The sequence below is a fragment of the Oncorhynchus tshawytscha genome, unplaced genomic scaffold, assembly GCF_018296145.1.
Source record: "Oncorhynchus tshawytscha isolate Ot180627B unplaced genomic scaffold, Otsh_v2.0 Un_contig_9291_pilon_pilon, whole genome shotgun sequence".
Lineage (NCBI taxonomy): Eukaryota > Metazoa > Chordata > Actinopteri > Salmoniformes > Salmonidae > Oncorhynchus > Oncorhynchus tshawytscha.
The window spans coordinates 20,001-34,043 of NW_024608285.1; the positions used below are offsets into that span (position 1 = coordinate 20,001).

Sequence of the window (14,043 nt, forward strand, 5' to 3'; positions counted from 1 at the left end):
AGCTGAGACCAGAGAAGCACAGCCTTCCTCTGTGACTAGACAGCCTGACAGCCTGCAAAGAGTCAAATCATATTAAAATCACACTGATATTCTTTGGTGGTGAAAATAGTGGCAGTATATTTTTTTATCAAATGACAAATCATCACTGTTTGTCACGTTCTGACCTTTATTTCCTTTGTTTTGTCATTATTTAGTATGGTCAGGGCGTGAGTTGGGTGGGCAGTCTATGTTTGTTTTTCTATGTTTTGGGGTATTTCTATGTTTCGGCCTAAGATGGTTCTCAATCAGAGGCAGGTGTCATTAGTTGTCTCTGATTGAGAATCATTAGGTAGCCTGGGTGTCACTGTGTGTTTGTGGGTGATTGTGTCACTGTGTTTTGTTTGTGGGTGATTGTTCCTGTCTCTGTGTTTTGCACCAGATAGGACTGTTTGTGGGTGATTGTTCCTGTCTCTGTGTTTTGCACCAGATAGACTGTTTTGGGTGATTGTTCCTGTCTCTGTTTTTGCACCAGGTGATTGTTCCTGTCTCTGTGTTTTTGCACCAGATAGGACTGTTTGTGGGTGATTGTTCCTGTCTCTGTGTTTTGCACCAGATGGGGACTGTTTGTGGGTGATTGTTCCTGTCTCTGTGTTTTGCACGATAGTTTTGACTGGGTGATTGTTCCTGTCTGTGTTTTGCACCAGATAGGACTGTTTGTGGGTGATTGTTCCTGTCTCTGTGTTTTGTTTTGTTCACCAGATAGGACTGTTTGTGGGTGATTGTTCCTGTCTCTGTGTTTTGCACCAGATAGGACTGTTTGTGGGTGATTGTTCCTTTGTTTTGCACCAGATAGGACTGTTTTGCTGTTCCTTTTGGGTTTTCACCAGAAACTGTTCTTGTTTTTGTTAGTTTGTTCATGTGAAGTGATTTAGTTTGTTCAAAACATTGAATGAAAAACAACCACGCTGCGCTTTGGTCCGCCTCTCCGTCAATGGAAGAAATCCCACTGTTGCTTATAGTGAAAAAAAAATGCAAATATTATCATTGCATAGTATTATTAGTGTTAACAAGGGCTACAACAAAACATGCTAACCTCTCACCATTACCAATAACAGAGGCTACAACAAAACATGCTAACCTCTCACCATTACCAAGACTAACAAAACTACAACAAAACATAACTAACCTCTCACCATTACCAACAACAGAGGCTACAACAAAACATGCTAACCTCTCACCATTACCAATAACAGAGACTACAACAAAACATGCTAACCTCTCACCATACCAATAACAGACTACAACAAAACAGAGACTACAACAAAACATGCTAACCTCTCACCATTACAGAGACTACAACAAAACATGCTAACCTCTCACCATTACAAAACACTACAACAAAACTAACCTCTCACCATTACCAATAACAGAGGCTACTAACAAAACATGCTAACCTCTCACCATTACCAATAAAGAGGCTACAACAAAACAGAGGCTACAACAAAACATGCTAACCTCTCACCATTACCAATAACAGAGACTACAACAAAACATAACCTCTCACCAACCAATCTCACAAAACATCTAACCTCTCACCAATAACAAGCTACAACAAAACATGCTAACCTCTGACATTCTGTACTGTCACCATAATATGAAACATTATATCTCAAATCCTAAATGTTGGAGCACCAAATGTAAAACTGTAAGCTTCACTGTCCAAACACATATGGTGTGGACTATGTGTGTCTGGTAAACACATGTGGATCTGATGAACAGTTATCACTTGTTGACCAACTACAGGAATACTGACCTCAGAGTCTCCAGTTTACAGTGGGGATTCCCCAGTCCAGCAGAGAGCAGCTTCACTCCTGAATCCTTCAGGTCATTGTTACTCAGATCCAGCTCTCAGGTGTCAGGTTTGAACTGAGGGGTTTGACAGACAGGTGTTTCTCTTACACTGTTAACCTAGTCAGGTTTTAGAGCTGAGACCAGAGAACACAGCCTTCCTCTGTGACTAGACAGCCTGACAGCCTGAAACAAAGAAAGTCAAATCAGGTTGTATTAAAAAGCTTTCACTGCACCTGTCCACAAATAATTGGGTTTTCAAAACAGCTGGTGAAAAAGAGTCAAATCACATTAAACAGTATTCTTTGGTGGTATTATTCAACATGTTCAGATATTCAGTGTCCTGAAAGTACATATATATCAGTGTCCTGAAATCCAAGTATTACATACAGAAACAATGCTACCATTTTAAAGTATACATTTATAAATGTATCATTATTATAAATGACACCATTTTCCAAGTATTACAGTAGATACATCAGAAAGATGCATATAAGTCCATTAATATTATTACAGTAGACTGACCAGACCAGTTTAAAAGCAGTATCAGTCACACCAGATCTATTTAGACAGATTTAGATTGTAAAACACACCATTCTATTTGAGGTATCAGATTTAGATTGTATTGAGTATACAGTCCACACCATATCTATTTAGACAGTGAGGTATCAGATTTAGATTGTATTGAGTATACAGTCCACACCATATCTATTTAGACAGTGAGGTATCAGATTTAGATTGTATTGAGTATACAGTCCACACCATATCTATTTAGACAGTGAGGTATCAGACAGTGAGGTATAGATTGTATTGAGTATACAGTCCACACCATATCTATTTTGAGGTATCAGATTTAGATTGTATTGAGTACAGTCCACACAGTCTATTTAGACAGTGAGGTATCACCATATCTATTTAGACAGTGAGGTATCAGATTTAGATTGTATTGAGTATACAGTCCACACCATATCTATTTAGACAGTGAGGTATCAGATTTAGATTGTATTGAGTATACAGTCCACACCATATCTATTTAGACAGTGAAGCTAACATTTTAAATGTGACTCTATACTCCAACATTTTGAATTCAGATCAAATGTTTCATATGAGGTGACAGTATATAATGAGGGTATTTTAATACATATCTGTTTCACGGTATATACAATAAAGCACTTCATGTATCTAGTCCCCCTATTTGAAGAAGTCATAAGTATTCTGACCAATTAACTTTCAGGGTTTAAAATAGTCAAAAGTTGAGTATTTGGTCCGATATTCCTTGAACGCAATGACTTCATCAAGCTTGTGACTGAAACTCTGTAATGGTCTGGGTGAGGCTGGTGCAGAGGAGTCAGGCGCAGGACAGCAGAGATGAGTAACACAAGTAACTTTACTCAAATATTCTAATAAAATGTCGTAATACCGAGCCCACAATAACAGACCGAACAGACAGAAAACAATCACAGAAACAAAGGGGGAAAAGAGGGTTAAATAATGAACATGTAATTGGGGAAATGAAACCAGCCGTGTAAAACAAAGACAAAACAAATGGAAAATGAAAGTGGATCTGCGATGGCTAGAAGGACGGTGACGTCGCCCGAACAAGGAGAGGGACCGACCTCGGCGGAAGTCGTGACAAACTCGTTTGTTGCATTTACAGTTTGTTTTGGTTGTTTTGGGTTATTTTTGTTCATTAAAACAATTGTGATGGTGGATGATGACTAGAGTATTTTTCTGTCTAAGTGAGTAGATAACATGTTTCTAAGCACTAATAAACTAATCCTGATGATGCCATGATAATACAAATCATGACTGAATTATGAATAATAATGAGTGTGAAAGTTACAAAGGCTACAACAACACATGCTAACCTCTCACCATTACCAATAACAGAGGCTACAACAAAACATGCTAACCTCTCACCATTACCAATAACAGGCTACAACAAAACACTAAACCTCTCACCATTACCAATAACAGAGGCTACAACAAAACATGCTAACCTCTCACCATTACCAATAACAGAGGCTACAACAAAACATACATTACCAATAACAGAGACTACAACAAAACATGCTAACCTCTCACCATTACCAATAACAGAGGCTACAACAAAACATGCTAACCTCTCACCATTACCAATAACAGAGGCTACAACAAAACATGCTAACCTCTCACCATTACCAATAACAGAGGCTACAACAAAACATGCTAACCTCATTCACCAACAATAACAGGCTACAACAAAACATGCTAACCTCTCACCACCATTACCAAAACAGCTAACCTCTCACAACAAAACTACAACAAAACCTCTCACCATTACCAATAACAGAGACTACAACAAAACATGCTAACCTCTCACCATTACCAATAACAGAGACTACAACAAAACATGCTAACCTCTCACCATTACCAATAACAGAGACTACAACAAAACATGCTAACCTCTCACCATCATTAACAGAGGATTAGTTTAGCATTTATTCTGATCTTTGTGCCTCTATATCTTTGTTATTCGTCGTTATTCACTATTCATATTTAAACAGTAACACAGGTATGCAAATATGGTGTGGACTATGTGTGTCTGGTAAACACATGTGGATCTGGTGAACAGTTATCACTTGTTGACCAACTACAGGAATACTGACCTCAGAGTCTCCAGTTTACAGTGGGGATTCCCCAGTCCAGCAGAGAGCAGCTCCACTCCTGAATCCTTCAGGTCATTGTTACTCAGATCCAGCTCTCTCAGGTGTGAGGGGTTTGAACTGAGAACTGAGGCCAACACTTTACAGGATGTGTTTCTGAGTTTACAGACAGTGAGTCTGAAACACAGAGAAATACAATGACAGACAGGTTGTATTAAAATGTTACGCTTAGCTTTCACTGCTTACACTGTTAACCTGTCCACAAATAATGTGTTGGGTTTGACCTCAGAGCTGAGACCAGAGAAGCACATCCTAGAAATGACACATTATCCAAGTATTGCTTGAAGATAGAAAGATGCATATTAACAAATATTTCAGGAGAAATATTATAGTAGACTGACCAGTACAATTCATTATTATAAATGATCAAAGTATTGCTTGTAGAGAAAGAACTGTATAGTACGAATATTTGAGTAGACTGACCAGACCAGTTTAAAAATCAGTATCAGTCAAAAGACAGACAGTGAGGTATCAGATTTAGATTGTATTGAGTATACAGTCCACACCATATCTATTTAGACAGTGAGGTATCAGATTTAGATTGTATTGAGTATACAGTCCACACCATATCTATTTAGACAGTGAGGTATCAGATTGTATTGAGTATACAGTCCACACCATATCTATTTAGACAGTGAGGTATCAGATTTAGATTGTATTGAGTATACAGTCCACACCATATCTATTTAGACAGTGAGGTATCAGATTTATTGTATTGTATTAGTATACAGTCCACACCATATCTATTTAGACAGTATTGAGTATACAGTCCACACCATATCTATTTAGACAGGGTATCAGATTTATCAGATTTAGATTGTATTGAGTATACAGTCCACACCATATCTAGTTTAGACAGTGATTTAGGTATCAGTATACATTTACACCATATTATTTGAGTATACAGTCCACACCATATCTATTTAGACAGTGAGGTATCAGATTTAGATTGTATTACAGTATACATCACAGACATATCTATTTAGACAGTGACACCAATCTATTTTTATCAGAGTATTGAGTATACAGTCCACACCATATCTATTTAGACATGAGGTTCAGATTTAGTTTGTATTGAGTATACAGTCCACACCATATCTATTTAGACAGTGAGGTATCAGATTTAGATTGTATTGAGTATACAGTCCACACCATATCTATTTAGACAGTGAGGTATCAGATTTAGATTGTATTGAGTATACAGTCCACACCATATCTATTTAGACAGTGAGGTATCAGATTTAGATTGTATTGAGTATACAGTCCACACCATATCTATTTTGACAGTTAAGCTAACATGTTAAATGTGAGGTGACTATCTAATATCACCTTTTATTTGAGGGTATTTTAAGACATATCTGTTTCACGTTTAGAAATAAAAGCACATTATGTATCTATGTATAGTCCCCCCATTTGAAGAAGACATAAGTATTCTGACCAATTCACTTATCGTTTATTAAAGTAGTCAAAAGTTTAGTATTGGGTCTGATATTCCTTGAATGCAATACCTACATCAAGCATGTGACTCAAACTTGTTGGTTGCATTCGCAGTTTGTTTTGGTTGTGTTTTGAGTTATGTTTTGCTCAGAATTAAAATGGTGGATGATGACGAGTAATTTTCTTTATAAGTGAGTAGATAACATGTTTCTAAACAATAATAAATGAATCCTGATGATGCCTTGACTAAGAAAAATCATGAATGAATCATTAATAATAATGAATGTGAAAGTTAGAGGCTATAACAAAACAGGCTAACCTCTCACCATTACCAATAACAGAGGCTACAACAAAACATGCTAACCTCTCCATTACCAATAACAGAGAAAACATGCTAACCTCTCACCATTACCAAAACAGGCTACAACAAAACATGCTAACCTCTCACCATTACCAATAACAGAGGCTACAACAAAACATGCTAACCTCTCACCATTACCAATAACAGAGGCTACAACAAAACATGCTAACCTCTCACCATTACCAATAACAGAGGCTACAACAAAACATGCTAACCTCTCACCATTACCAATAACAGAGGCTACAACAAAACATACTAACCTCTCACCATTACCAATAACAGAGGCTACAACAAAACATGCTAACCTCTCACCATTAGCACTGGGGAGGTCAGCATTTATTCTGATCTTTGTACCTCTGTAACTTTCTCATTCATCATCATTCTTTATTCATTCATGATTATTCATAATCATGGTAGCATCCACATGAATGTAGAAGTGTTCAGAAACATCTTCTATTCTTACTGACAATACAAGTGAAGTGACTCCAAAATGACAGGACATTATTCACCATTCAGTTTCTATGAGGAAAACATCTAAAACACAACCAAGACAAACTGCTAATTAATTCAACAAGTTAGTAGAATCACAAGCTTGATGTAATCACTGCAGGCATGGAACATGGGACCAAATACTAAACTTATGACAAAAATAATTTATCCAAAATATTATGACTTTTTCAAATGGGAGAACTAGATACATAAAGTGTTTTCATTTATAAACAGTAAAATATATATCTATGAAAATACCTTTAAATAAAAGGTGACATTCTGTACTGTCACCTAATATGAAACATTGTATCTCAAATCCAAAATGCTGGAGCAAAGCACCACATTTAAAACTGTAAGCTTCACTGTCCAAACACATATGGTGTGGACTATGTGTGTCTGGTAAACACATGTGGATCTGGTGAACAGTTATCACTTGTTGACCAACTACAGGAATACTGACCTCAGAGTCTCCAGTTTACAGTGGGGATTCCCCAGTCCAGCAGAGAGCAGCTTCACTCCTGAATCCTTCAGGTCATTGTTACTCAGATCCTCTCTCAGGTGTGAGGGGTTTGAACTGAGAACTGAGGCCAACACTTTACAGGATGTGTTTCTGAGTTTACAGCCAGTGAGTCTGAAACACAGAGAAATACAATGACAGACAGGTTGTATTAAAATGTTACGCTTAGCTTTCACTGCTTACACTGTTAACCTGTCCACAAATAATGTGTTGGGTTTGACCTCAGAGCTGAGACCAGAGAAGCACAGCCTTCCAGATAACTGACAGCCTGACAGTGACAAATCAAGTATCATATTGAAAACCACACTGATATTCTTTTGGTGAAGATTGTATGACACATATATTTAGACATGTATCAGAATAGATTGTATTAGTATGACATATCCATTTAGACAGTGAGGTATCAGATTTCAGATGACAACATGTTCAGATTATCAGTGATTGTATTGAGTATACAGTCCACCATATCTATTTAGAAATCAGGTATCAGATTTAGATTGTATTGAGTATACAGTCCAAGTATAGACAGTGAGGTATCAGATTTAGATTGTATTGTAGTACCAGATTTAGATTAACAAATATTGAGTATACAGTCCACACCATATCTATTTAGACAGTGAGGTATCAGATTTAGATTGTATTCAGTATACAGTGACCACACCAGTTTATCTATTTAGACTAGATTGTGAGGTATCAGATTTAGATTGTATTGAGTATACAGTCCACACCATATCTATTTAGACAGTGAGGTATCAGATTTAGATTGTATTGAGTATACAGTCCACACCATATCTATTTAGACAGTGAAGCTAACATTTTAAATGTGACTCTATACTCCAACATTTTGAATTCAGATCAAATGTTTCATTTGAGGTGACAGTATATAATGAGGGTATTTTAATACATATCTGTTTCAGATTTAGGTATATACAATAAAGCACTTCATGTATCTAGTCCCCCTATTTGAAGAAGTCATAAGTATTCTGACCAATTAACTTTCAGGGTTTAAAATAGTCAAAAGTTGAGTATTTGGTCCGATATTCCTTGAACGCAATGACTTCATCAAGCTTGTGACTGAAACTCTGTAATGGTCTGGGTGAGGCTGGTGCAGAGGAGTCAGGCGCAGGACAGCAGAGATGAGTAACACAAGTAACTTTACTCAAATATTCTAATAAAATGTCTAATAAAATGTCGTAACCGAGCCCACAATAACAGACCGAACAGACAGAAAACAATCACAGAAACAAAGGGGGAAAAGAGGGTTAAATAATGAACATGTAATTGGGGAAATGAAACCAGCCGTGTAAAACAAAGACAAAACAAATGGAAAATGAAAGTGGATCTGCGATGGCTAGAAGGACGGTGACGTCGCCCGAACAAGGAGAGGGACCGACCTCGGCGGAAGTCGTGACAAACTCGTTTGTTGCATTTACAGTTTGTTTTGGTTGTTTTGGGTTATTTTTGTTCATTAAAACAATTGTGATGGTGGATGATGACTAGAGTATTTTTCTGTCTAAGTGAGTAGATAACATGTTTCTAAGCACTAATAAACTAATCCTGATGATGCCATGATAATACAAATCATGACTGAATTATGAATAATAATGAGTGCTAACCTGAAAGTTAACAGAGGCTACAACAAAACATGCTAACCCTCACCATTACCAATAACAGAGGCTACAACAAAAAACAAAACATGCTAACCTCTCACCATTACCAATAACAGAGGCTACAACTCACCATTACCAATAACAGAGGCTACAACAAAACATGCTAACCTCTCACCATTACCAATAACAGAGGCTACAACAAAACATGCTAACCTCTCACCATTACCAATAACAGAGGCTACAACAAAACATGCTAACCTCTCACCATTACCAATAACAGAGGCTACAACAAAACATGCTAACCTCTCACCATTACCAATAACAGAGGCTACAACAAAACATGCTAACCTCTCACCATTACCAAAAACATGCTAACCTCTCACCATTACCAATAACAGAGGCTACAACAAAACATGCTAACCTCTCACCATTACCAATAACAGAGGCTACAACAAAACAACCTCACCAACAAAACATGCTACAACAAAACATGCTAACCTCTCACCATTACCAATAACAGAGGCTACAACAAAACATGCTAACCTCTCACCATTACCAGCAACAGAGGCTACAACAAAACATGCTAACCTCTCACCATTACCAATAAAGAGTGCTACACAAAACATGCTAACCTCTCACCATTACCAATATTAGAGAAAACAGACTTCATGCTAAATTCAATAACACTCAACAAAATTCATTCATAATCATGGTAGCATCCACATGAATGTAGAAGTGTCCAGATCCACATGAATGTATTTATAAAGTGTCCTTGTATTTCAAAATATTCTTACTGACAATACAAGTGAAGTGACTCCAAAATGACAGGACATTATTCACCATTCAGTTTCTATTAGGAAAACATCTAAAACACAACCAAATGTAAAACTGTAAGCATCACTGTCCAAACACATGTGGTGTGGACTATGTGTGTCTGGTAAACACATGTGGATCTGGTGAACAGTTATCACTTGTTGACCAACTACAGGAATACTGACCTCAGAGTCTCCAGTTTACAGTGGGGATTCCCCAGTCCAGCAGAGAGCAGCTTCACTCCTGAATCCTTCAGGTCATTGTTACTCAGATCCAGCTCTCTCAGGTGTGAGGGGTTTGACCTCAGAGCTGAGACCAGAGAAGCACAGCCTTCCTCTGTGACTCCACAGCCTGACAGCCTGACAAAGAGATCATCATGACTTCACAAACACACTGTTAATTTAACACCAGTAGTGTAGAAGGACAATGGCAGATGCATTTGGTTTATTCTCCCAAACAACATATAGATTCATTTTCCATCTCCTAGAATTGTATGGTCATATTGGTATACTAATGTGAAAATCAATGCATTTATTCAATATGTTATTCAATATAATATTATACACATGTTAGAATACATACTTTTCTCTAAACTGAATATTTCTTCCTGATGATTAGTTCTTATATGTCATTTTATTTACTCACAGAACAGCTCTGGAGGCTTTGACCACTGGCAGCAGCCTCAGAAGACCTTCCTCTGATCTGGAGTATTTCTTCAGGTCAAACACATCCAGCTCCTTTTCTGAAGTCAGCAACACAAAGACCAGAGCTGACCACTGTGCAGGTGACAGGTTGTCTCCAGAGAGACTTCCTGATCTCAGGTAGCTTTGGATCTCCTCCACTAGAGAATGGTCATTCAGTTCATTCAGACAGTGGAACAGATTGATGCTCCTCTCTGGAGAGGGATTCTCCCTGATCTTCTCCTTGATGTACTTGACTGTTTCTTCATGGCTCTGTGAGCTGCTTCTTGTCTTTGTCAGTAGACCTTGTAAGTGCTTCTGATTGGACTCCAGTGAGAGGCCCAGAAGGAAGCGGAGGAAAAGGTCCAAGTTTCCTGTCTCACTTTGTAAGGCTTTATCCACAGCACTCTTGTAGAAAGTAACTTCAGGCTTGTTTGATCCTGAACAGAAAAGATGCCTGGACTTTGTTTGCGGTTCGGCCATTAGATTGTCATTGTTGTTGATGAATGAGAGGAACACATATACAGCAGCCAGAAACTCCTGAATGCTCAGATGAACAAAGCAGTACACCTTGTCCTGGTACAGCCCACATTCCTCTTTAAAGAGCTGTGTGCACAATCCTGAGTACACTGAGGCTTCATTGACATCAATGCCAGCCTCTTTCAGGTCTTCTTCATAGAAAATCAGATTGCCATTCACAAGCTGTTGAAAAGCCAGTTTTCCCAGTGACAGAATGCTCTCTTTATTCCAGTGTGGACCTGTCTCTTCTTTCCCAAGATACTTTTCATTCTTCTGTTTGGTATGAAACACCACAAGGTGTGTGTACATCTCAGTCAGAGTCTTGGGCATCTCTTCTCTCTTATGTTTCAGCATGTGTTCAAGGACTGTTGCAGAAATCCAACAGAAGACTGGAATGTGGCACATGATGTGGAGGCTCCTTGATGTCTTTATGTGTGAGATGATTCTGCTGGCCAGGTCCTCATCACTGAATCTCTTCCTGAAGTACTCCTCCTTCTGTGGGTCATTGAACCCTCGTACCTCTGTCACCTGGTCAACACACCCTGAAGGGATCTTATTGGCTGCTGCAGGTCGGGTAGTTATCCAGAGGAGAGCAGAGGGAAGCAGATTTCCCTTGATGAGATTTGTCAGCAGAACATCCACTGAGGTTGACTCTGTGACGTCCCAACAGATCTTGTTCTTCTGGAAGTCTAGGGGCAGTCGGCACTCATCCAGACCATCAAAGATGAACAGAACTTTGTACTTGTTGTAGATGGAGATTCCTGATTGTTTGGTTTCCATTGAGAAGTGATTAAGAAGTTCAATGAAAGTGTGTTTGTCCTCTTTCATCAAATTCAGCTCCCGAAAAGGGAATGAAAATACAAATTGGACATCCTGATTTGCTTTTCCTTCAGCCCAGTCCAGAATGAACTTCTGCACAGAGACTGTTTTTCCAATGCCAGCGACTCCCTTTGTCAGCACAGTTCTGATAGGTTTATCTTGTCCAGTTAAGGGTTTGAAGATGTCGTTACATTTGATTGCAGTCTCTGGTCTTGCTTGTTTCCTGGTTGTTGTCTCAATCTGTCTCAGCTCATGTTCATTATTGACCTCTCCTGTTCCACCCTCTGTGATGTAGAGCTCTGTGTAGATCTTATTGAGAAGTGTTGGGTTTCCTTGTTTAGCGATCCCCTCAAATACACATTGAAACTTCTTCTTTAGATTAGATTTGAGTTCACGTTGGCAAATCACAGCAAGCTCATCTGAATGAAGAAATAACACAGAGGATATTAATATTACATCTGTTTTAATGCCTACAGTATTGTAGGACAGTTAAAGTTTTACATTTACATAATCCCATTAGTTTTTACATTATAATAATTTATTATCTTAACTGACTGTATAAATGTTTTCATAATGCATTACAGACTGGTGTGACTGATTATATTATTATTGGTATTATTGATGGTATTATTAATGTTCTCTCTCTCTCTCTAAATGAATCAACACAACACATCCCTGCTGCTACTTGATGAGGTCACTAGGTGTTGTGTTAAGGCTGCTACAATATCATTGAGTTACACAGCTACTTTAGCTGTACTTTAGCTACAGCTTTTAAATGTTATAAATCATCATTCAACATGAGGCAGACAGATCTTACATTTCTCCAGTGTGTCAGCAAGCTCCTTCTGGTTCATTTTCCTCAGGATGTGCAGTGTGATCTTCAGAGCCCCCTCTCTGGCACTGCTCTCCTGCTGCTCATCTTCAGGGTCCACCACTTCCTTATCCTGCTTCTGACTCTCAAAGCCTTCTGGGAGTTCTGGACTAAGAATCCTCTTGAACATCTTCAGCTCGTTCTTCACAAATGTCATAATTTTCTCTTCAAGCATCTGAAATAAATAAAGTAAATTAGTTAAGCAAGAGAATAAATGCTTTCTCATTAACACATTAATGAATGATTGACAGATCAACTTTACTTGAGGTAAACAAAAACAAATGTACATAACAGGACCACATACACTGAATATGGAGGCCAGGTCTGTTTGATGACTCTGGGAAGACTGACCACTGAGAATCTCTGACTCTGATCTCTCCTGTTGGTTTCTGTGGACAAAACATGAGATTACATCTCCTCATCCAGGACACACACACACACACACACACACACACACACACACACACACACACACACACACACACACACACACACACACACACACACACACACACACACACACACGGAGGGAATGTTGTGTTTGTTTAATATTGTTTTAGGACTATGAAAATTGACAAAATGATTAGCCTATGGATTATGAAAACAACAAAATAAATGGGAAACGGAGAGGAGAAATGACTAGAGACAGTGTTGTTTAACTCACTGACCAGGACCCATGAGTTCTTCTTACCTTTGTTCAGTAGAAAAGTCTCCCTCTCTAAACTATATAGGAGGATTCCATAGACTGGTCACTCTTCATGGACACACAGCTGGGAACAGGGGAGGCTGGTCTCTCCTGCTGGATTGGTCTTCAACACAACAGAGACAAACATTACATCTCTCATCTACTCTGAGCTCAGATGGGGAAACAGAAGAAGAGTTTCACAAATAGAACGGACTTCCAGACGTTAGTTAATGGCGCGAGCAGTGTGTCATTTTTAATGACGAAATTAATTTATCGTCGCGAGCGTTGTAGTCAGTCTGTCAGCCCCGCTAAAAGGCTGGTGTCGTTACTCTGCTTCTCCGGGGGATGTTGAGGTAAATTTACTAACCTGTTGGGAGGGTTGAATGATGTAATTTATTGGAGGGCTGGAAGATGCACTCTCGAGGTTGTTTATTCACAATATCAGATATTAAGATGATTTTTATAATGAATGTAAACTGAGGTTGAGGTTCTGACTAGTGATTATTTACCCGGGGCAAATACCTAAATTGAGGCGTCTCAACACTGTAAAATAATATTTCAAAAGTTCAGTCCACTCTTGGACACGGCTTGGCGCCACACCAACGGGGACGCGGACAGTTCACGGGGACCGGAAATCCGCGGACAGTTCGGACAGTTCCAGAACTGTACGGGGACATGACAGTGAACGAGGACACAATCAACTGAACCCA

The 14,043-nt window shown here is 38.6% G+C and overlaps 1 protein-coding gene across 1 annotated transcript; it reads right to left on the bottom strand.

The window, feature by feature from the left end:
* Positions 1-4,312: 4,312 nt before the first annotated feature.
* Positions 4,313-13,034, bottom strand: LOC112242672 (NLR family CARD domain-containing protein 3-like). The gene is made up of 5 exons (XM_042313005.1): positions 12,953-13,034; positions 12,595-12,823; positions 10,405-12,196; positions 7,280-7,450; positions 4,313-4,649 (listed from the first exon to the last, which is right to left on the bottom strand). Exons 2-5 carry the CDS (start codon positions 12,821-12,823, stop codon positions 4,460-4,462), a joined length of 2,382 nt encoding a protein of 793 aa, XP_042168939.1. The 5' UTR covers positions 12,953-13,034; the 3' UTR covers positions 4,313-4,459.
* Positions 13,035-14,043: the final 1,009 nt, after the last annotated feature.